The 22764-nt window shown below is 35.7% G+C and overlaps 2 protein-coding genes and 1 pseudogene across 2 annotated transcripts; 1 reads left to right on the plus strand and 2 right to left on the minus strand.

Moving 5' to 3' along the window:
* Nucleotides 1-484: 484 nt before the first annotated feature.
* LOC112783450 (putative pentatricopeptide repeat-containing protein At3g15200) lies at nt 485-3914 on the minus strand. Its single transcript, XM_025826407.3, has 2 exons — nt 3282-3914; nt 485-3090 (listed from the first exon to the last, which is right to left on the minus strand). Exons 1-2 carry the CDS (start codon nt 3770-3772, stop codon nt 2109-2111), a joined length of 1473 nt encoding a protein of 490 aa, XP_025682192.1. The 5' UTR covers nt 3773-3914; the 3' UTR covers nt 485-2108.
* On the plus strand, nt 588-1422 carry LOC112783451 (uncharacterized). Its single transcript, XM_025826408.2, has 3 exons — nt 588-723; nt 845-936; nt 1041-1422. The coding sequence occupies exons 1-3, from the start codon at nt 588-590 to the stop codon at nt 1248-1250; spliced, it is 438 nt and encodes a 145-aa protein (XP_025682193.1). The 3' UTR covers nt 1251-1422.
* Nucleotides 3915-18441: 14527 nt separating the features above from the next.
* On the minus strand, nt 18442-22744 carry LOC112782363 (uncharacterized; annotated as a pseudogene).
* Between the last annotated feature and the right edge of the window lie 20 nt (nt 22745-22764).

Below are 22764 nucleotides of genomic sequence, written 5' to 3' on the forward strand. Positions count from 1 at the left end.
TACAAGGAATAACTTATTATGATTTTAATTATATAAATAAATCAAATTTTTCATCTAAATATTAAGATAATTATTTGGAATAATTTTATGACAATATTGCACCACTAGAAGTTTTATTGAGATTAATGATTTATCAAATACTTATATTAATTAGGGCGCAACTCTTAATGGCTAAGTTTATTAGTCACCAAAAAAAAGCCGATTGTAACATGTAGCATGGGCATTCAATCCTACAATTGATACAAGCATGGTTCTAAAAACCGGAAACCGGTTACCTAGCCGGTCCGGGTAAAAAACGGGTTCTACTTATAAATATTTTTATGGTGGTTAAAATGATACTCCCACCTAAAAGTGGGAGTAAGGAATCCGTGGCCAGATTTTCATTCTTCTTCTCTTGAGGGGGTGTGGGTTCAACGCTGCAAAAAAAACCATCATCTCCAATCGAAACCAGTAAAACAAATAAATAAACACGACAAAACAGTGGCGATAAAGAACACAGAAAAAAGCTTTACTTGAAATCAAAGCGAGCTAGCAGTTAAAATCTCATCTTTACCCATACGCTGTCAGATACAAAGAAACAGAGAGAGATGGCGACTGCTATAGCTATAGCACATTTTTGTCCAAAAACAGGCTTAACTCTTTCTTGTCACAAAAGAAATCATTTCCTCTCCCATCACCTTCATTTTTCTTCTGCTTCCCTCTCCCATGCTGTGTTCTCCAGAGGTAAGTACTGTATGTAGTGTAAACTCATAAAGCTTACAACTATTTGCTGATTAACCATCACCAATAGTTGACTCTGTTTCTCAACTTTCTCTGAATCAAAATCACTCATTTGTTATTTCAGGCTATTTGTCAACTGAGATGTTTAGAAGGCCAAAAATTCACCCCATTATTTGTAAGGCCAAAAGATATGCTCCAAACACCACAAAGAGAAAGGTACAAACTATTTGTATTCCAACAATCAAATCCAAAGTTTTATTCGAAGCTTTATCAGTGATTTTCTAATAAAAGGAATAAACTTCAATATTATTGTTGGGCAGAGATTGAGTAGAAAGAGGGGAGGTGAACCTGACAAGAAAACACATAGGAGAAGGATGGGGTCTAAGAAGAAGCTGCTTTTCAAGATCATCAGGCTTGTCTCAGCAGCTGGGACTAGATTCTTCTATGCCAAGAAAAAGAGCAGGAAGATTGACCTCAAGAAATATGATCCAAAGCTAAAGTACCATGTCCTGTTCACAGAAGCCAGTTGATATGTAACATGGCACTTTCATCTTTGATATTTCCCTGCTTTGGTTTTCATCCAAGAATTGTATCACTAAGCTGTAAATATACAAATTTCCATTTTTGATCACATGTGTGTAGTTCCGGTGATACTGAAGCTGCAAAACTGAGCTAAGAAATTGTAGAAATCATTCCCAATTACCAGATCTCTTCAATCAGACTAAATTGTAAATAATTTTAATTCAAGGCTTCAAAAACTAAATGCCTTCACTGTCAAAACATTTACTTACTAAAAACAAAAAGAATCAAGAAAAACAAACAGAGGCCAAAGTCAACCAACATAATACACGCATCAATTTTATAAGAAACTTCCATTTCAAACTCTATCACTCTTCAAATCCTCCATTCCTTTCTTCAGCGGTACATTCTCTCATTTTCCAAGCACTGTTTGATTGAGACTAAGTTGAGATAGTTCCTCCTATTGCCGGCTGAATTCTCTTTTTTAAATATTAGTAGAAAATCTGCCGAGGTGCTTAATTGGATGAGAAAATGTAAGCTTATCCAACTAACACAGCTATCATAAACAGATAAGGGAGCGAAATAACCCCAGCCTTCTAATTTCTGGACCCTCTAATTAACATAAAATCTTGAATCTTAAAATTTGGTGTCGGGTTATCTTTTTTCCTTGCTTCTTGGCAATCTAAAGAGTTTGGCAAAATATCTCAATGTTCGAAAATTCAACCAAATCAACATCCTATGCGTCTCGGTAATTAGCACTCAATGCCTTTCAAAGATATATTACTGTTGGCAATTTTCGACTTAGAGAACCCAAACCAATGGCAATGAAGTTATTGGAAGAATTGGATCACTAGATAACTCCAATACCATCATCCTTTTTGTTTTTCTGTTCTTTCTTTTGACTGAATGTTCATGGAACTCAATAGTTTCTCAGTTCTTGGCTCAGGCTCCATTCCCTTAGACACCATCTCCCTAAAATAGCGCAAGGCATCCTTCGTCCTCCCATTTTTGAGGTGCCCATGAATCAGGATTGTATAAGATCGCCTATCTAGTCCCCATCCATTCCTTTCCATCTCTTCCCATGTTCTTCTCACCCCATCCTGGTCATCCCATTCCATATACAACCTCAAAACCAAGTTGTAAACATCATCATTCATGCTACACCCATTTCTCTCCATCCTCTCCAAAATCACAGGAACTTCCTTCGGCTCCTTCAAGGAACCCAGCAAGTAGCTATAAGTAACAGCATTAGGCAAACAATTCCCCTTCCTCCTTTCCATATCACTCACTAGCTCGTATACCTTCTCCATTCGCCGAATCTTACACATGTGTTTGATCAAGGAGTTGTAAGTAGCCACATTAGGTTCAACGCCCCTTTCGCTCATGCACTTGAAAACTTCCAATGCCTCAGGAACTCTCTTTTTGAAACAAAGAGCATCAACGATGCAGTTGCATATCACAACATCGGGCTTGCAACCTTTATCCCACATGCCATGGAACAACCTCAGTGCAGTGCTGAGCTTCCCCTTCTTGGTCATTGCCTTGATAAATGTTGCATAAGTGAAAAGATCCGGCTTGCACTTAGATGCCAATATGTCTTTCCACAACCTCTTCGCCTCATGTGTGTTCCCTAAGATGCACCAACCATGGAGGATCACGTTCCAGGACTTTATATCAGGTGGAAGCTCATTCACCTTGCTGCGAAACAAAGTTTCTGCATCTTCTACATGCTTGTACCTGCACAACCACATCAAGAGTGTCCTAAATGCTTTAGAATCAATCTCCAATCCAAACTCTTTCCTCCTATAGAATATTCCAACAGCTTCCTCCACCTTATGTGCACCCACATACCTGTAATCGGAGAGCACCCAAAATTAACCATTCACATATTTAAATGACACCTAGTTAGTTGACTTAATGCTCTTAAAATGTACCAAAGTGATATTAAAGAATTCAGAAAAGCTAATAGGAATCATTTTGAGATCACATATCACATAAGAAAATCAAACATCCAAAGCTCTATAATAGAACATTTAATCTACCTACGAATCAATGTGGAAAAAACCAACTCGTTCATGACACCCTGTCTATGGGACATTTCATCGAGCACCTGGTAGAGCTCCTCAAACCGCTTCATCTTCCCGAGAATATCCACAATCTCATTGAAAACGACGGAACTTGGCACATACCCATTTCGCTCGGGACTCGCTTTACAAGCCCAATTAAAGAACACGAGGGCGGGTCTCCAATCAGAATGATGCCGTTTAAGCACTTCGAAGACGAGTTTGTCGCTAAGCTGGAACCCACATAGGTCGAGTGCTCGCTCCACTTCGATGGCGGGCTTGTCCCTCCGGAACTTGAGGAGATTCTGAAGATAAACAATCGGCGGTGGTGGTGATGGTGGTTTCCAGTGGGGTGGGTCCGAAAGGGAATGCAGGAAGCATGTGGTTGGAGTTCGGAGGAGAGTGGCTGTGGCAGGGTAGAATAGGATTTTGAGTTCCCACCGGCGGAGTTGCCAGAACATGTACGGCATCAGCGGAATTGAATTGATGGTGAGGTCTATTATGCGAAAGGAGCTTCTAACCGACCGATAATTGACCCGGTCAAGTCACCCGTCACTGATTCACCTAGTCATAATTAAATAAAAATATAAAATTATAAAAATAAAATTAAAATGAAAAGTTAAAATGAACATCTTCACAAATATGTTAATAACAATCAAATATCAATTCTTAAACATAATTGAAGGTTGTGGTAGGCTTAGAGAAAGGGGGTTGAATCTATGCCTTCCTTTTAGTTGCTATTATTACCCTTTTAAAATAACTTTGCAGTTTTGATTCTGTTTGAACTCAGCAGCGGAAATTTATGAGACAATTTATTTTTGTCTCATGAATATCAGAAAACAGAACACAGCAGAGAAGAGAAAAGCTAACACCAGCAAGTATCCTGGTTCGGTTGCCTTGTGCTATGCAACCTACATCCAGTCTCCTCCACAACTATGGAAGAATTTCACTATAGTTAACAGTATTACATATACCAATAACACAGGATTGACCCAATCCTTTCACACTCAAGTTCTAACCTAACTTGACATTGGCTATGATAATACCTAACTATACCTCTTAGTGCTAACCCAACTAAGAAAGGGATACCTTACAGGTACAAGATACAAGACACAAACACACCTAAAGAAATCTGAAAATAACTCTAGGTTTTTCTCTCAAGTGTTTCACTCAGCCTTTTTCCACTCATGGCTTTTACTTGAGTTTTCTCACAATGCCTTTTTTCACTAGAAATTGCAGAATGATAAACATTGAAAAGAACATTACAATCAGTAAAACATGAAGGAGATTGACGTCATCAACAGCCTCTGTGCTATGCGAAAAACCAGATTAGCAAGCCTCTGATTCAGTTCTTCATACTGGCGGAATGCACCTTTGATTAGGTTACACTGTCCAGTTAGTTGAACTTCTTCAAAGAGCTCTCTCAGAACAATAACCTCTATTCACTGGTTTTCTCTCCTTGCTTTCTGAATGAACAGCAAGCTTCTTTTATCTCCTTGCATGTTGCTTGGTTCTTCTTCCAAGGTCAACACCTTGAGCCTTGAGCTTCAACAACTCACAGATTCACTTTTTCACCTTAATCCTCAGAGAAAAAACTTTCCCTCTGACTTACTCATTTTGACCGAAAGCCACAAAGCAGTAACAATAGAAATCTTCTTATGGTCAACTTGATCTTAGCCATAGAAATGCAACTTGGTCCCCAAGAATCTCTTGTGACCGTGGATTTGTAGCAGTGAAGAACAGAGATCAACTTTCCCTTGAATGCCATTTTCGGATAGTGCAGAGAGTTGGGAAGAAGGGATGAAGATCTGATTCATGCAAGATGAGATGGATTACCTTTCTTAAGCTTGATTTGGTTTGGATTTTCTGTTCTTTGCTTCTGTGCCTCAAGCTTCAATTTTCTCTTTCTTGCTTCTTTGGTTACTGGCTTATGGAGGAAGCTTTTCTTCTCTTTCTCTTTCTTACTTTACTGAAGTCTTGATGTGACTTGATTAGAGAGGAAAAGGACGTTGCTTTTGGTTAAGCAAAAGAGAGGGATTTGCATTTCTGAAACCAGATCGGGCTTGGATCGGGTATTGGTATGCTTGGCCCAATTTAATTTCTTTGGTTTCTTTCTTTGCTTTTGCTTGGGCTCTTTATTTTGCTTTCAGCCTAATATTCTTTGCTGAATGCCTTTTATTCCATTTGGGCTATTAACATTTGGCCTGCAACAATAAACAATTAGTTAATAGGTAAATTATAATTAATCAACACTAATTATTTATTTTGCTAAAAAATAATGTTTGTCATCACTAATCAATTTAGTTAATTTCTTAACTCAACAATCTCCCCCTTGATGACAAACATGATTTAAGCTATAATCAAAAGGAAATGAGTTTGAGTCAGGTTTAGAAAACTCCCTTTGATTTTTGTCATTTGCTTTTATGTTGCTCCCCCTTTCCTTTTCAAGGATAGCTCCCCCTGAATTTATGCTCTTCTCTTCTTTCCTGTTTACATATACTTATATGGAACTAAACAGATGCTATGTACCAACCAAAAGTATAGCAAACAGTGATAGTTTAAATGGCCAAAATAGAGTTTTAATACATCAGGGTCAGAATCAGACAGCAACATATCATAATCAACCCAACATCAAGCTATTACCATCAGCAAACAGATTCAGCATGTGAAAACAAGTATTAATGCAGCAAAGATTATTCAACATGCAAACTCAAGTATGGATGCAGCAAAAATCCCAAAAAATACTAGGGTCCTATTGCTATTACTCCCTCTTTTGTCATCAAGGGCGGATAATAAACAAGATCAACAAAAACAAAGTCTTGTATCCTGCAGAAAAGAGTTAGAGCACAGATCAAAGTGCTAACTAAACTACCAAAGGTGCAGTAATATCCAGAGTTATCACAGTCATCCAAAATGAAACAATTTAAAAGTACTAAAGAAGTAGAATTCATGAGACAAAAAGAGAGCAGCAACAACAGTTTTAATGAGACAAATCCTAGGCATCAGAACCATTCCCATCCGAAGCAGCTTCCTCTTCAACATCTGTGGCAATGTCTTCATCATTTTGAAGGTTGTCAATGAAAGTCATCAGTACAGCCACCCTATCCCTTGATTTCTTCAGAAAGTTCTCATGCTTGCTAGCCAGCTTCCTTTTCTCTTTGCTCAATTCAATCAAGTGATTCGATTGGGAGACAAACTCTTGAGCAACATCCCTGACAACATTCAGCAGAGTGGATTTCTTCCCAGTGGAGATGGAAGTACCCTCAGTGGAAGGAGCAGTAGAATCATCTGGAAGGAACTCTTCATCATCATCATCTAGAACCACTCTCTCAGATCGAGTTGGTCCTTTTTGCTGTTTCACTGAACCACCTCCCTTTAGATATGAATGTCTATTTTCATATTTCTCATTGGTCAAGTCAACACCAAAATACTCAAAAATGCAAGTTAGAAACATGCCATAAGGAAGAGCTTTGTTCTTTTCACTTCTAACAGAGTCAAACATGTATCTAACCATCAAATAAGCAAATGAAATTTCAGTTTTGGTGAGAAGGGCATATAAAACAAGAGTATCAGTGTAGGAAACCCTTTGATATGAGCCGCTTTGAGGCAGAATAATATGATTGACTATTCGGTGCAGTTGAGCACGCTCATATCCTAGGACTTTGTGAGTGGGTGTAATGCCATCTATTAAAGAGATATGTTCACAAATACTAGCCAGGGCATCATTGTAAGAAACACCAACTCCTTCATCCCACTTAACTGACGTGTAGGCACAGGGCCCAACATCAGTATACTTCAAAGCATCACTGATGGTCTCATTGTTTAAAACGATATCTCGGCCCTTGACATACGAATGAGCAGTGCCTTCATGATAAGTCATGTTTGCATAAAACTCTTTGACCAACAAGGGATAAACAGGTTTTTTGATATCAAAAAGGTGATTCCAGTCCAGAAAAATCAAGTTATCAACAAAAGGAAAACCTTTTCTTTTCAAATATGGCAAATCAGCAAGAAAAGAGGGACAAAGGGTACGATACTGGATAACCTTCTCATAAAAATTATTGTTCATGGCAGATTTGAATCTATAAGGGTTATAGTTCGAATGAGAAGTCAAAAAGTGAGCTTTGTGATCAAAAGGTCCAATGTCTGGTTCTTTAACATTTTGGAGAGGGACTCGAGTGTTACCTCGTTGAGAGCGCATTGGAACCGACCTGGATTTTGGTTGTGTTAGTTCGGGTATGGGTTCCTCAGTCGCCTGACGTTTGCCTTTGGAGGAGTCAGGCTTTGCTGAACTTGGTTTTGAGGAGCCAGGCTTGGAAGGTGTGGCCTTCGGTGGTGGCGTCGGCTTGACAGAGGCAGGAAACCTTGGAGTGTTTTTGGTCCGAGCCATGGGGTCACAGCGATGAGGAGAGGTAGGAGGAGAAGGAAAAGGGGTAAAGGTGCGGTCTTGAGAGCGAGTGGAAGGCTTTGTGGGTAGCTTGAAAACCTTTTCACGAGGAGCCCTTTTTGCAATGGTTTTCTTCCTCATTTGGTTAGTTTCAATCTTTTGAGGGAAGAGATGCAGTAAAGTGAGTGGGAAGAAACCGAAGAGTGTGTGGAGAAGTTATGGAGGGAAGAGAGGGAGTGTTGGTAACCGTACCCAAAAGCAAATTTCTAAAACCATGCAACTGCATCACCTTTGAAAAGACTTGAAAAGACATGACCTCATAAAAGAAAGATTTTATTTGATTTTAAAAAATAAAAGAGAAGTTAATTTTAAAATTTGAGAAAAACAACAAAATTAACCTGAAACACCTTTTTTGGGCCAAAATTAAATCCTCTTGAAAACCTTTTGGGCCACAAAACATTTATTGAAAACCTTTCATGAAACACACAAGTCATCAAAAACTAACAAACAAGATTGTAACATTCATATTTGGGCCTTGAGGTGATATGAAATTAATGAAACACATTTGGACCACTCTTGATCTGAATATTGAGGTTGGCCCAGATTGAGATTCATTTGAAACAAACCCAGAACACGTTGACTTGATGGAAACGTTCATCACCTGCCCAGAATTGTCTCATGCCTGTTTATGAGACAAAAAGCTCCAGCAAATTCATCAGCATTTTTCAAACAAGGAATCATAACTCAAAATTCCTAGGCAAGTCCTAAGCATGCAGAATCTATCCTCAGCTAATGGTTTTGTAAAAATATCTGCTAATTGCTCATCTGATTTGACAAATTGAATACTAATATCCCCTTTTTGGACATGTTCTCTTATTGAGTGAAATTTCACTTCAATATGTTTAGTCCTAGAGTGCAAAACTGGATTTTTAGAAATATTAATGGCACTCATATTATCACACAGCAGGGGAATATTTTTAGCATTTAATTTGTAATCAGCAAGCTGCGTTTTTAACCATAAAAGCTGAGAACAACAAGAGGAAGCAGCTATATACTCAGCCTCTACAGTGGAAAGGGCCACTGTTGGTTGCTTCTTACTTGACCATACATTTAAGGACTTCCCAAGGAAGCAACATAAACCCGAAGTGCTCCTTCTATCAACTCTATCACCAGCAAAATCTGCATCACAATAACCAACTGCAGAAAAATCATCAATCTTAGGATACCAAAGACCAAAATTGGATGTGCCATGAACATATCTAATGATCCTTTTAACTGCAGAAAGATGTGACTCTTTTGGTTTGGATTGGAACTTAGAACACAATCCAACACTTTGCACAATATCGGGTCTAGAGGAAGTTAAGTACATAAGAGAGCCAATCATTCCTCTATACCTAGTCTCATCAACATCTTTCTCAGTTTCTCCCTTATCTAATTTAGAATTAGGATGCATGGGAGTTCCCATGGGTTTGGCATTTTCCATACCAAATTTCTTAACTAATTCCTTGGCATACTTCTCTTGATGAATGAAAATACCTTTTTCAGTTTGTTTAATTTGCAGCCCAAGGAAAAAATTAAGTTCACCCATCATACTCATGTCAAATTCACTTGTCATGAGTTTTCCAAATTTAGAACAAAGGGATTCATTTGCTGATCCAAAAATAATGTCATCAACATATATTTGGACTAGAATAAAAGAATCATTAGAGTTCTTGATGAATAGAGTTGTGTCAGTGGTGCCTCTTTGAAAACCATTTTTCAAAAGAAAAGAGCTAAGTCTCTCATACCAAGCTCTAGGAGCTTGTCTTAAACCATAGAGAGCTTTAGATAGTTTGAAAACATGATCAAAATGCTCTTTATTTTCAAAACCAGGAGGCTGCTTCACATACACTTCTCTATCTATCACTCCATTCAAAAATGCACATTTCACATCCATTTGGTATAATTTAAAACCACAAAATGCAGCATAAGCTAAGAGAAGTCTTATGGCTTCCATTCGGGCAACAGGGGCAAAAGATTCATCAAAGTCTATTCCTTCTTCTTGGTCATATCCTTGTGCCACTAGCCTTGCCTTGTTTCTTGCAATGCTACCATCTTCTCCTAACTTGTTCCGAAAAATCCACTTGGTGCCGGTCACTTTCTTTCCACTAGGCCTTGGAACCAAGGTCCATACTTAGTTCTTTTCAAACTCAAGAAGCTCATCTTTCATAGCTTTAACCCAAGAAGGGTCACTGAGTGCTTTCTTGACGTTTTGAGGCTCTATTTGTGAGAGAAGGGCAATGTTTGATCCTTCATTTGCCTTTCTAGTGGAAGATCTTGTTTGCACTCCATGAGAGACGTCCCCAATGACAAATTCCTCAGGATAATTCTTCAAGAATCTCCATTCACGAGGTCTGGTGGACTTGGAGGCAGATTCATTCACCAAGGGATTCTGGGCGCTGCTGGCTGCAGAATTTCCTTCAGATTCATGAGACAAAATGGAATTGTCTCTTGAATTTTCAGCATTAGCAGTTTCTGGTTCAGCTTGTCCAGAATTTTCTTTTTCATGATTTTGAGCAGCTTCATCTTCCTTTTGAGCTTGATTTCCTGCATCATAATCTTCCAAAATGCTTTGTACCAAGTTAGTATCACAAAATGTAACATGTATGGACTCCTCAATAATTCTAGCATCTTGATGATAAACCCTATATGCTTTACTAGTTGTGGAATATCCTACAAACAAACACTCATAAGCCTTTGGATCAAATTTTCTCAAATTTTTTTTGTTATTTAAAACAAAACATTTGCATCCAAAGATGTGCAAGTAATCTAAGTTTGGTGGGTAGCCTTTCCAAAGTTCATAAGGGGTTTTCTTCAAAAATTTCCTTATGATTGTTCTATTTAAAATGTGGCAAGCTGTGTTAACCGCTTCAGCCCAAAGAAATTTTGGAACATTGCTCTCACAAAGCATAGCTCTTGTCATCTCTTGTATGCTTCTATTTCTTCTTTCCACAACACCATTTTGTTGCGGTGTTCTTGGACAAGAGAAGTTGTGAGATATTCCAAATTCCTCACAAAAGGATTCAAACAAATTATTTTTAAATTCAGTTCCATGATCGCTTCTTATAGAAGAGATTTTCAAATCTTTTTTATTTTGAATTTTCTTGCAAAAAGGCTCAAAGGCCGAAAAGGCTTCATTTTTGTGTGCAAGAAATAAAACCCAACCAAACCTAGTGTAGTCATCCACAATTACTAAACCATAATGTTTACCACCTAGGCTTTGAGTTCTTGTTGGACCAAATAAATCAATGTGTAGCAACTCAAGTGGTCTTTTAGTAGAGATGTCTTCCTTTGGTTTAAAAGAGCTTTTTGTTTGTTTTCCCATTTGGCAAGCATCACAAGTGATGTCTTTGTCAAACTTTATCAAAGGAAGACCTCTTACTAATTCTTTCTTTACAAGTTTGTTTATTTGAAACATACTTGCATGGCTCAATCTCTTGTGCCATAACCACTTTTCAGATTCTTTAGAGTGAAGACAAGCTACATTTTGATTCTTTAGTTCATCAAGAGTAAGTCCATACATATTATTGAAACGCTTGGCAACAAACATCACTTCATTTGTCTTTTCATTAACAACACAGCATTCAAGCCTTTTGAAAACAACTAAATATCCCAAATCACACAGCTGACTTATACTTAAAAGATTGTGCTTTAAACCACATACCAAAAGTACATCATCAATGAAAGTAGATTGCTCATTACCTACTTTTCCAACAGCAATGATTTACCTTTACCATCATCTCCAAAGGTCACAAAACCTCCATCATACTTATTTAGTTTGATGAAGTAGGTTGACCTTCCAGTCATGTGCCTTGAACATCCACTATCCATGTACCACATGTCCTTTTTGTTCTTGGATGCTAGGCAAATCTCATCAAGATTGTTGTTTCCAGCCATGAAGCAGTCTTTGTCATCTCCTTCAGATTCTTCTTCTTCATTTGAGTCATTCTCAAGATCCTCCCAAGCTGCCATGAGTACTCTCTTCCTTTCCCTCTTGCTTTTGTCCTCCTTTTTGAGCTTTAGACAGTTTGACTTGAAGTGTCCAGCCTCCTTGCAATGATGGCATGTCACCTTGCTCAAGTCCATCTTTTGCTCTTTTGAACTTGAACCCTTGTATTTGCCCTTGCTTTTCATCATCCTTCTAAATCTCCTAGCAAAAAACAAAAGTTCGTCATCTGAAATACCATCACTAGACTCACTCTCTTTTGGTTCTATTTGTGACTTGAGGGCTATTCCCTTTTTCTTTGAGTCTGTGTTTGTGTGTGTGGCTTCATAGGCAAAGAGTTTTTCTCTCAACTCATCATAGGTTATGGGACTTATGTTGTTACTCTCGGTTAGGACAATGGCAGTGTTTTCCCACTCTTTTGTGAGGCTTCTAAGGAGTTTTCTCACCAAGGTTTGTTCTGCATAGTTTGTACCCATAGCATCAAGGTTGTTGATTATGATTGAGAATCTCTCAAATGCTTCATCAATGCTTTCTCCATCCTTCATGCTAAACATCTCATACTCTTTTCGCAGCATATCAATCCTCATTTCTTTGACTTGTTTAGTGCCTTCGTGTGTAACCTGGATTTTTTCCCAGATTTCTTTGGCTGTCTTGCATCTAGACACCTTCCGGTACTCTTCAAAGATGATAGCACAGTGAAGAAGGTTGATTGCTTTAGCGTTCAGCTCTATCTTCTTCTTGTCATCTTCATTCCATTCAGCTTCTTCTTTCGGAGTCACCACTCCATCAGCACTTGTTTTTGTTGGGATCTTGGGACCACTCACAACGATCTTCCATAAGTTTTAGTCAACGGATTGGATGAAGATCCTTATCCTTTCTTTCCAGTAGGAATAGTTCTTTCCGTTAAAGAAAGGTGGCCGGTTGTTTGACTGGCCTTCAGTGAGGGTGTAGGCAACTGTGGTTGTGCCCAGATTGTTCGCCATTGGATCTTTGCTCCAAGCGGTTAAGCTTGATTCTTGAGACCTTAGCTCCTGATACCAATTGAAGGTTGTGGTAGGCCTAGAGAAGGGGGGGTTGAATCTATGCCTTCCTTTTAGTTGCTATTATTACCCTTTTAAAATAACTTTGCAGTTTTGATTCTGTTTGAACTCAGCAGCGGAAATTTATGAGACAATTTATTTTTGTCTCATGAATATCAGAAAACAGAACACAGCAGAGAAGAGAAAAGCTAACACCAGCAAGTATCCTGGTTCGGTTGCCTTGTGCTATGCAACCTACATCCAGTCTCCTCCACAACTATGGAAGAATTTCACTATAGTTAACAGTATTACATACACCAATAACACAGGATTGACCCAATCCTTTCACACTCAAGTTCTAACCTAACTTGACATTGGCTATGATAATACCTAACTATACCTCTTAGTGCTAACCCAACTAAGAAAGGGATACCTTACAGGTACAAGATACAAGACACAAACACACCTAAAGAAATCTGAAAATAACTCTAGGCTTTTCTCTCAAGTGTTTCACTCAGCCTTTTTCCACTCATGGCTTTTACTTGAGTTTTCTCACAATGCCTTTTCTCACTAGAAATTGCAGAATGATAAACATTGAAAAGAACATTACAATCAGTAAAACATGAAGGAGATTGACGTCATCAACAGCCTCTGTGCTATGCGAAAAACCAGATTAGCAAGCCTCTGATTCAGTTCTTCATACTGGCGGAATGCACCTTTGATTAGGTTACACTGTCCAGTTAGTTGAACTTCTTCAAAGAGCTCTCTCAGAACAATAACCTCTATTCACTGGTTTTCTCTCCTTGCTTTCTGAATGAACAGCAAGCTTCTTTTATCTCCTTGCATGTTGCTTGGTTCTTCTTCCAAGGTCAACACCTTGAGCCTTGAGCTTCAACAACTCACAGATTCACTTTTTCACCTTAATCCTCAGAGAAAAAACTTTCCCTCTGACTTACTCATTTTGACCGAAAGCCACAAAGCAGTAACAATAGAAATCTTCTTATGGTCAACTTGATCTTAGCCATAGAAATGCAACTTGGTCCCCAAGAATCTCTTGTGACCGTGGATTTGTAGCAGTGAAGAACAGAGATCAACTTTCCCTTGAATGCCATTTTCGGATAGTGCAGAGAGTTGGGAAGAAGGGATGAAGATCTGATTCATGCAAGATGAGATGGATTACCTTTCTTAAGCTTGATTTGGTTTGGATTTTCTGTTCTTTGCTTCTGTGCCTCAAGCTTCAATTTTCTCTTTCTTGCTTCTTTGGTTACTGGCTTATGGAGGAAGCTTTTCTTCTCTTTCTCTTTCTTACTTTACTGAAGTCTTGATGTGACTTGATTAGAGAGGAAAAGGACGTTGCTTTTGGTTAAGCAAAAGAGAGGGATTTGCATTTCTGAAACCAGATCGGGCTTGGATCGGGTATTGGTATGCTTGGCCCAATTTAATTTCTTTGGTTTCTTTCTTTGCTTTTGCTTGGGCTCTTTATTTTGCTTTCAGCCCAATATTCTTTGCTGAATGCCTTTTATTCCATTTGGGCTATTAACATTTGGCCTGCAACAATAAACAATTAGTTAATAGGTAAATTATAATTAATCAACACTAATTATTTATTTTGCTCAAAAATAATGTTTGTCATCACTAATCAATTTAGTTAATTTCTTAACTCAACAATAATTAATGATGCAAAAAGAGATAATAAACTAGTTACCGGTACAAAATACTTTTTCAATTTAAATGAACAAAAGAGAGCAATAGATAACACAATCGCTAAGTTAATGATTAACAAATTCATTAAAAACAAAATTCAAATCTATTCTTACAGCAACAAATTTACCTCGTTGATAATTTCCAACAACAAATTCAACTATGATAATTTTCAGCAACAAAAAATTTAGCTAAGTGATTATTTCAGCAAGATAGCAACAAATTCAAGGTTTAGTGAAGATAATCAACAGCAAATTCAACTTAGTGATGATTTTCAGCAACAAAAATTATTTATACCAAGTGATTATTCACAAGACAGCAACAAATTTAAGGTTCAATCAGCAACAAAAATTCAACTTAGTGATGATTTTCAGCAAAAGAAAATTTTAACTAAGGGATTACATATATACTGAAAAGAAAAAAAAAATTAAAACTCCATCTTGAAAATGGCCTAACTAAAAATAAAGAGTACAAAAATACCTCGTTCAAAGATAAGACTTCAGAAACCATTTAAGATATAATGATATATACTACAAAGTGAAATTAAACCAACAGACATGTTCAAAATGATCCAGCATTTATATAAATTTATTACAAATAAATCTATAAGGAACCTAAAAAAAGATAACAAATTTGTACAAGAAGATCCTTACTAAACTAAATGTCCGAGAATTAACAAGTAAATGATCCCAAAACTACACCCAAGATGAACTATCAACACTTAATGCAGCATAAAATCACAATCCAGTTCAAAACAGATCCAATTACAAGAAATACACACTTCAAACAGGTAACCAACAATTCTACACCAAAAATCCAAACGAATAATTTGAACTTAATAGGATCGGATCAGATCTAATGATCTCAAATCAAACTACAGACAAAACAAATACAAAGTTTTGACTCAAAACCAGAATTTATAATCGGGAAAATACTATCAAAGAAAATATATGGAAGCAACAAACAGCATTTGATTTGATTTCCATTTTAGCATTCAGCAACAAACATTACAAAACAGCAACAAGTAATCCCTAATCACACTAAACCTGAAATCAATAAAGCTAACAGAGCATAATTCCTAATTACAAAAGAGCAAGAAGTAATCCCTAATCACACTAAACCTGAAATCAATAAAGCTAACAGAGCATAATCCCTAATTACAAAACAGCAACAAGTAATTCCTAATCCCTAATCCAGTTTTAGCAACATCAAGAAAATTTCAACAAAAATTTCAGGAATTAAAAACTGAGAAGCAGAAAAAAATCAATTATTTGATTTCTATTAATCTATTCACAATTTCACATTCAAAAAAATCAGCAAACAGAGCATAAAAGGAAGAGAAGAACCGAAGAAGTGAAAGCAGTGCCACTAAGATTTGTACTCATGCAATGGTCCAACCCACCATAACAAAGGTCAAACAATAGGACCACTTGTCTTGTAATGTATGGATAATTTTTTTGTATATTGAAAAAATCTTGGTGTAATACTCAATTATTGAATTTTATGGTATTTTTTAAAATTGTGGAAACAGTACAACACGCTCTCCTTGGATACGCCCCCTTGTTACTTTTTTTTTCTTGCATGAGTGATTATTATTTAATAAAACGGAAAGAGTACATAAAGAGTACGCAAAGATAATAAAATTTTGAAAGAATAAGGAAAGAAAAGAAAAGATGAAGAAATTTTATTGATTATTGATTGATTGAAATTGTAAATTATGAAGGTAAAACTGTATATATATAGTTGAATTTGTAGGGCGTAAGACTTTTTTTATTATTGTCATGGACTAAGATGAAAAAGTAGTTTAATATTATTTTTCATCTTTAGTTATAAACTTTGATATTTGAACTTGTCTGTGAACTTGTTATGTATTATTTTTTCTCCTATGAGAATCGCGCATGCTGAAATTTTACCTGTATGATTCTACTGCCAGTGACATTGCCAGTTTTGTTCGCCCAAGTATTGAGGCTGAGTTGGCAAAGAGTGATTGAGGAAGACTATTTGATAACATTTGTTCTCATTGTGCTCAAGCTAAACCTCATAAATTGTCTTTCCTTCATTCTTCTATACAGCACTACTACTGCTTGTTTTCTCTGATGTTTGGAGACCATCACCATATATCTCTCATTTAGGTCATAGATTTTATGTGACTGTACTTACTTACTCTAATGTTTGGCTTTATTGATGCTTGTTTACTGCCTTTGTATAATTTCAATCTTCTACGCAAGGTGGGAAAAAAAATTTCACGTTTAGTTCCTATTTATATACATTAGGTATATACTAAATCGCAAAAAAAAAATACTTATAATAAAATGTTTATAATAAAAAAATTTGAAATGTACTCCCTTTAGAGTACTCATAATATATTTTAAGCCAATTTTAAATTTTATAAAATTATTTACAACAATTAAAAAAATGCTTATACATATTTTGAAATTTTTATCAAGGTAAGAATCACAAAAAAAATGCTTATAATTAAAAAATTTGAAATGTACTCCCTTTTATAGTACTCATAACATATTTTAAGTTATTTTTAAATTTTATAAAATTATTTACAATAATTAAAAAATATTTATAATAAAAATTTTTAAAATTTTATAAAAATATTTAATTTAAAATTATTGGTAAAATCTTAATTGTACTCTATTACAAAATGAATAATTACAATGATATAAATATTTTATATAAAAATTAATAAAAAATTCAAATTTCATATAATAATATTTCATTTATTTTTGATAGCTTATACATATTTTAGAAAAGTTTCGTAAATTTTTAGATAATATTATTTTTTTAATTTTTTAAATTATTGATTGTGTAAAAGCATATTGTATTTGGAATTTGAGTAAATGTATTATTTATTTTTTTTAATTTTTTAAATTATTGATTGTGTAAAAGCATATTGTATTTGGAATTTGAGTAAATGTATTCTTTGATGCATTCGATTTACCTACATAGTGTAGTAAATAATAAATGGAATAAAATTATGTTATTTCTCACGTATCCTTATAAATCGAACTCATTTGGTTCGATTTATATGCATATGAAATTAAATTATGTTATTTACTTACATGCAAATACAAATCGAAGCTATTTATTTTGATTTATAGGTATATATCAATTTGTGTGCAATTTGAATTTATTTGGTACTGGTTTCCATAAATCTAATTTGATTGATTCGATTTACATAAAAATGAATCTTGACACATTCAGATAGCCATTTTCATTTTTGAGAATCTGGATAATTTTAAATGTCAATTGATTTATTCTACTAATTTACCCTATGTAAGTACTAATAAACAATGTCGACCTGGAGCACTAGTAACTTAGTGCCTCCACATTTTTGGGATACAATGGCGAGTGCTTATATTATCAGTATGAACTTCATATATAGTTATATACACATCAACACATGCTAGCAAAGTGCTTGTTACCTGTAAAAAAAAAGTGTTTTTTATTAATGGCTAGTATGCACAAATCACTTCACCATGTTGGCCACTGAAAGCCTCTTGATGGTTAATGCCTTCGGTATTCCCGATCCGACAAGCTAAAGACTAATCCGTCACAAATCCGAGCATGCACAAAGTGAGATTCGAATCCCTGACAATTGTTTAAGTAAACGAGTGAGCTCACTGTTTAACTAACCCAAGTTAATTTACATAGCTTATAATTTATTATTAAGGTTTAAGTTTGGTATATGAATTATACCTTTTGTTGGAAAACGCTGGAATGTATAAACATTTGAATATCTTTGTACTTTTTACAAAAAATACAAAAATGAGCACGCATCCATGCTTTGATTTTCATATAATGGCTGTTACACATCTAACAAAAATACATTAATTTCTTTCGATTATTCGTAGATTTAGTTAATATTGATTTGAAGGTGAAAATACAAAAAAATTACCACCTTGCACAACTTTAACTCCCTAAATCATAGGATGACATGCAACTCTTATGGAAAAACCACAATTAATTAAAAGAAAAAATAGTAAATAATGAACTGAATTAATTGAAGTAGACATCTTCAACTCGTTATTTGACATATTTAACTAACTTACTTAATATAATACGTATTTATATATTTAACTATCATCTTTATATAAAAACATCTTCATGTGAATAGGCACCCTAATTAAAATACATTGTGATCTTATTCCCAAAACGAATATCTACTAAGGCATAGTACTTAATATAAAACATGATATGCAAAAGTATAACTACAATTCTACAAATGTTCCTTCCTCCTGTTTGCTGCTTCTGTATTGTGAGCCACTGAGCCCTCATTTACAATATCTTGCAACCTCAAATTTATTCTGGATGAGTCAAGAGGATTCGTGTATAAACGTTCAATTAGATTTTAACATTTTGTTGAAGGTAAGAGGAGCTTTGATCCACGGGAAACGGATCTTCTTAGGTTGATTTTTCACATAACCTTGTTAGATGTGATCTTTTACCCTTCATTTAAAATGAGGAATAATACAAAACACTTGACAAGCAGAATGAAAGGTGAGAGATTACACATGGAAGTTCGTATGAAAAATCAACATGAGAGGATCAATTCCAAGTTCTAAACAAACTTTACAAGGAAATTGTTTACTTTTACTGCGCTGCGGTGGAAGCAGGAGGTATAAATCTCATGAGGAAGCTTGACAGGGACCAAATGCAAATCACACCAAGGAATTGTAGGACATTCAAAAGGGTACCCAGAGAGTTATTTATAGCCATGTTGTGTGAGGTCATCTCAGCTCCTCTAACTGTAAATGATAAAGCAGTCACCAGTTGTGCTGCTCTATTTAGTTGGTGCAATCTATACACCTGTCAATAACAATCTATTAGTAGAAGTTGTTGATGTAAATTTGCATTAAGATCTGTATCATTGATGATGCACCAGATTTATCTCACTGAATCTAGACATAGTCCTTAGTTCCTTATTCATACATAACTCATCAAGTGAAATTTTTAGTCGATTCGTCCAATTAAGAAGACCTAGAGAATCAAAATGCTAATTTAGTGTATCAATTAGGCAGGCAAAACTCTGTAAGGAAAAGGGTGACTGGATAAATTAATCTTTTTGTGATTACACTTTACGGGGAGGACAAAAATACATAATTTGATCAGCATGGAATTGGATTGTACTTACTTGGATGATTAATGGAATAGCAGACCATGAAGTTGATTTTCGATATCTTGCATACTGTTCAAATGCAAATTGGACAACTATACCAACCAGGTATGGAGCAAGAGTTGCGGATGCAGCAGGACCAGTCCACGGCCAAGACCAAACCCATAGTGACCATAGGAATTGCGAGACTAAGCACCAGGGTAGCAACAGAAGAGACGTGATGTCCCAACAAGAGTTGCGGTTTCTTGTTGCATGGGTCTCCTTAATCGGTCTAGTAGATAAAGATATACCGCAACACCACAATAGAAAATTGCTTCTGTGAAGAATAATATGAGGAAATCTGTAGATGAAGAAAGCAGTCAGTTCAGAGAAGAGAGCCAAATATGTATAAAGAAAGAAAGAAAGAGAACTAAAAAGATTTCAAGCAAGCAATTATACATGCAGACCCCAAGAATTACTACAACTACTAAGTCAGCTAAAAAATTGAATTTCTAAACCAGGTTCAATATTTGTAAAAGTTTTATCAACTTCAGCCCAAAATTTATGATGAATTATGCTTGTGGTTTAATTAAGTCTCCTTTTCAGTCCAATGACTATTGTTAATTGATTTTATATCGAGAAACAATAATTCCAAATTAATCGATGAGCAGCATATCCACGTTCAGAAAGTCCAAAATGCTCCCCTAGCAATATCCAATTACTAAATACCCCAAATGAAATTGGTTCCCTTTTGCTCCACAGGTTTCTTCACCAGCAGATGGCACATATTACCCACATCGGTTCAATAAGTTACTTAATATGAACTACATCCAAAAGCAAGAACAGTAAGTAACAAAGATTGCAGAGTGAAGACAAAACAATGCATCACCAAAACACATACAATGAACAAACACAACAGAGAGGCTTTCTGCCATCGAAACTTTACCTGTTAACAAAGAGTCTTCGAAAATGATGGAGAGCACTTTGCGCAAATAGAGTGAAGGAAAAATGAAAGAAGCAACAAGGACCGCAGGACCCACAAACCACAAGATGCTATTTTGACTCTCTTCTTTTGACGATAGTGTCTCATTGTCTTTTCTATATGGACGGTTAAAGAATGATATAAAGCCTGGTTTTCCATCACTTCCCAATAAATTAAAAGATGAGTTGCCAATGGTAGATATGTCTTCAGCAATAGCATCTTCGCTTTCTGGAACTAAAGCAGCTTCATCAAGCTCAGTGCTTTGTGGTTGATCCTCAGAGACAACAGAGAGAGCATTATGACTGTTTCTGGAACCTTCCCTTTAACTTTGGAATTCCATATATAAACTTGAACTGGCATGATTTGTCTAACCATGATAGAAATACAAAAAAGAACATTAACTGAGAACACTTCCAGAGGATTTCATATATGTCAGGAAACCCATAGATCACATCATTTGCGCTGATGCAGGTACAAATTAGACTTGTGAACTTCACACTTTGTGCCAAAGGATTCCCTCCATTAAGCAACAATTAAATATCTGATGGAACTCTCATGAAATATGCACATGTAAAGCCTTTTCAGCATTAAAACCTCCAATAATACCATGATTAACAGTTCTTACTGGAGGGAATTTTCACTGAAGTGTGAAGTTCAGGGGTCATTTGCACTTTTCAACCCCAAGATCTAATCAGCACATGGACCAAGGTTTAAAGGTGTAGAGCCATTTACCCCCTTAATATTTATAAATTTATACAGCTAACAGACTTATCTAAGGAGTAACTTGTAACATTCATATCTCTAAAAGAGGAAGAAAAAGCAGCTGACAGAAGCTTACTGCAGAATGCAGAGATTCATGAATCACCGAATAGATAAGCAAGCTACCTTTAGCATATATTTGCAGCTGGGCAGCAGTTTGTTTGTTGACAAACAACCCTTGTGATAATCTTGACTGAATATAGAATGAAAAGAAAGCCACACAAGTTGAAGAGTAAATCAAGCAATACTCGAAGATAATGAAGCAGAACAGGATAATGAAATGAAGTTTAACTAGAAGATAGCAAGAGTGAGTTACTAAAGTAGCAAAGCAAGTTACACAATTGCTTGATTAGTAGTTTAAATATATGGAAAGCTCTAAGTAGACATCGTTGAGATTCATACATGTCACGCCTATCATCACCATATTGAAGAAAAATAATTATATATACAGTCACTATTGGAATGCATACATCCATTGACCAAGTGAATTGCGACCATTAGATTACATATCTTCCACTTTCGTGCAAGTTCTACTGATGAACGAAAATTCAGCAGCGAAACCATATCCAGTCTTAATCCAATGCTAACAGGGAGATCCACATTCTGCAACTTCAAGAGCTACACCGAAATCCAACAGATTCGAAATGTCCTCTAAAACCAAAAGCTGTCTATCTAAATCCAATAAGTTGCGTATAGTTGAAATCAATCAAAGCTTAAAACTAGGGAGAAATTCTTGGATGCTCCTAGCGCGCTCTTACCGTTGAGTGTGTCACCATAACAACAGTAAAACCATCAAATTGGAGACAGCAGCTAGCTAAACACACAAGATAAGTTAGGTAGCAGCTTTTTCCTCTTTCAATTTTTTCTTTTGAGCCCTAACACTAAGAATAGCTATCACCAAATGAGGGCCAAATTGCACACTACCTCATGCAAAAGCATAACCCTAATCAACAAATGCATAAGCCATACATACATAATCCTATTCAAGTAACTATTAGTCAATCCAAGCACTAAGTTTTCATGGAACGAAAATGGATACAAATAATTACACCCTAAACATGAAATTAATTAATAAAACAAATTAACACAGGTCATAATTAGGGGTGATTGATATAAAAACGTACCTGGAAAAGTGTTGTACGGTGAAAAGGGGAAGGAAGAGGAGCCACTAAGCAAGAAGAAAATGATGAACCAATTCTGCTACTGCTTCCCATAATCATAATCATAATAACAACAATAATAATAATAATAATTATACTAATGATATGTTAGTTAGTGTGATTGTAGAAGCTGTAGTAGCTTCGAATTAAGCTCAACCTGAGAAGAACAATTCCTGAACGAACATCAACCCATATTTGATGATTTTGGGGGAATATTAATATTAAATTAATATTAATACGAATTAGTGATGATACTTATATTATATTATATTATCATCTTCAACTTTTCACAATACAGCTAACTTATTTTCAATCTTTATAATTTTTTTTTCCTAAAGATATAAAAGTCATTAAAAGTAATTTAA

Source organism: Arachis hypogaea, chromosome 20, assembly GCF_003086295.3.
Source record: "Arachis hypogaea cultivar Tifrunner chromosome 20, arahy.Tifrunner.gnm2.J5K5, whole genome shotgun sequence".
Classification (NCBI taxonomy): Eukaryota; Viridiplantae; Streptophyta; class Magnoliopsida; order Fabales; family Fabaceae; genus Arachis; species Arachis hypogaea.

Coding starts and splice junctions, on each gene's coding strand:
- LOC112783451 (XM_025826408.2), top strand. CDS start 588: ATGGCGACTGCTATAGCTATAGCACATTTTTGTCCAAAAACAGGCTTA. Junction 724..844: donor CCATGCTGTGTTCTCCAGAG/GTAAGTACTGTA, acceptor TTGTTATTTCAG/GCTATTTGTCAACTGAGATG. Junction 937..1,040: donor CAAACACCACAAAGAGAAAG/GTACAAACTATT, acceptor ATTGTTGGGCAG/AGATTGAGTAGAAAGAGGGG.
- LOC112783450 (XM_025826407.3), bottom strand. CDS start 3,772: ATGCCGTACATGTTCTGGCAACTCCGCCGGTGGGAACTCAAAATCCTA. Junction 3,091..3,281: donor TTTTCCACATTGATTCGTAG/GTAGATTAAATG, acceptor CTCCGATTACAG/GTATGTGGGTGCACATAAGG.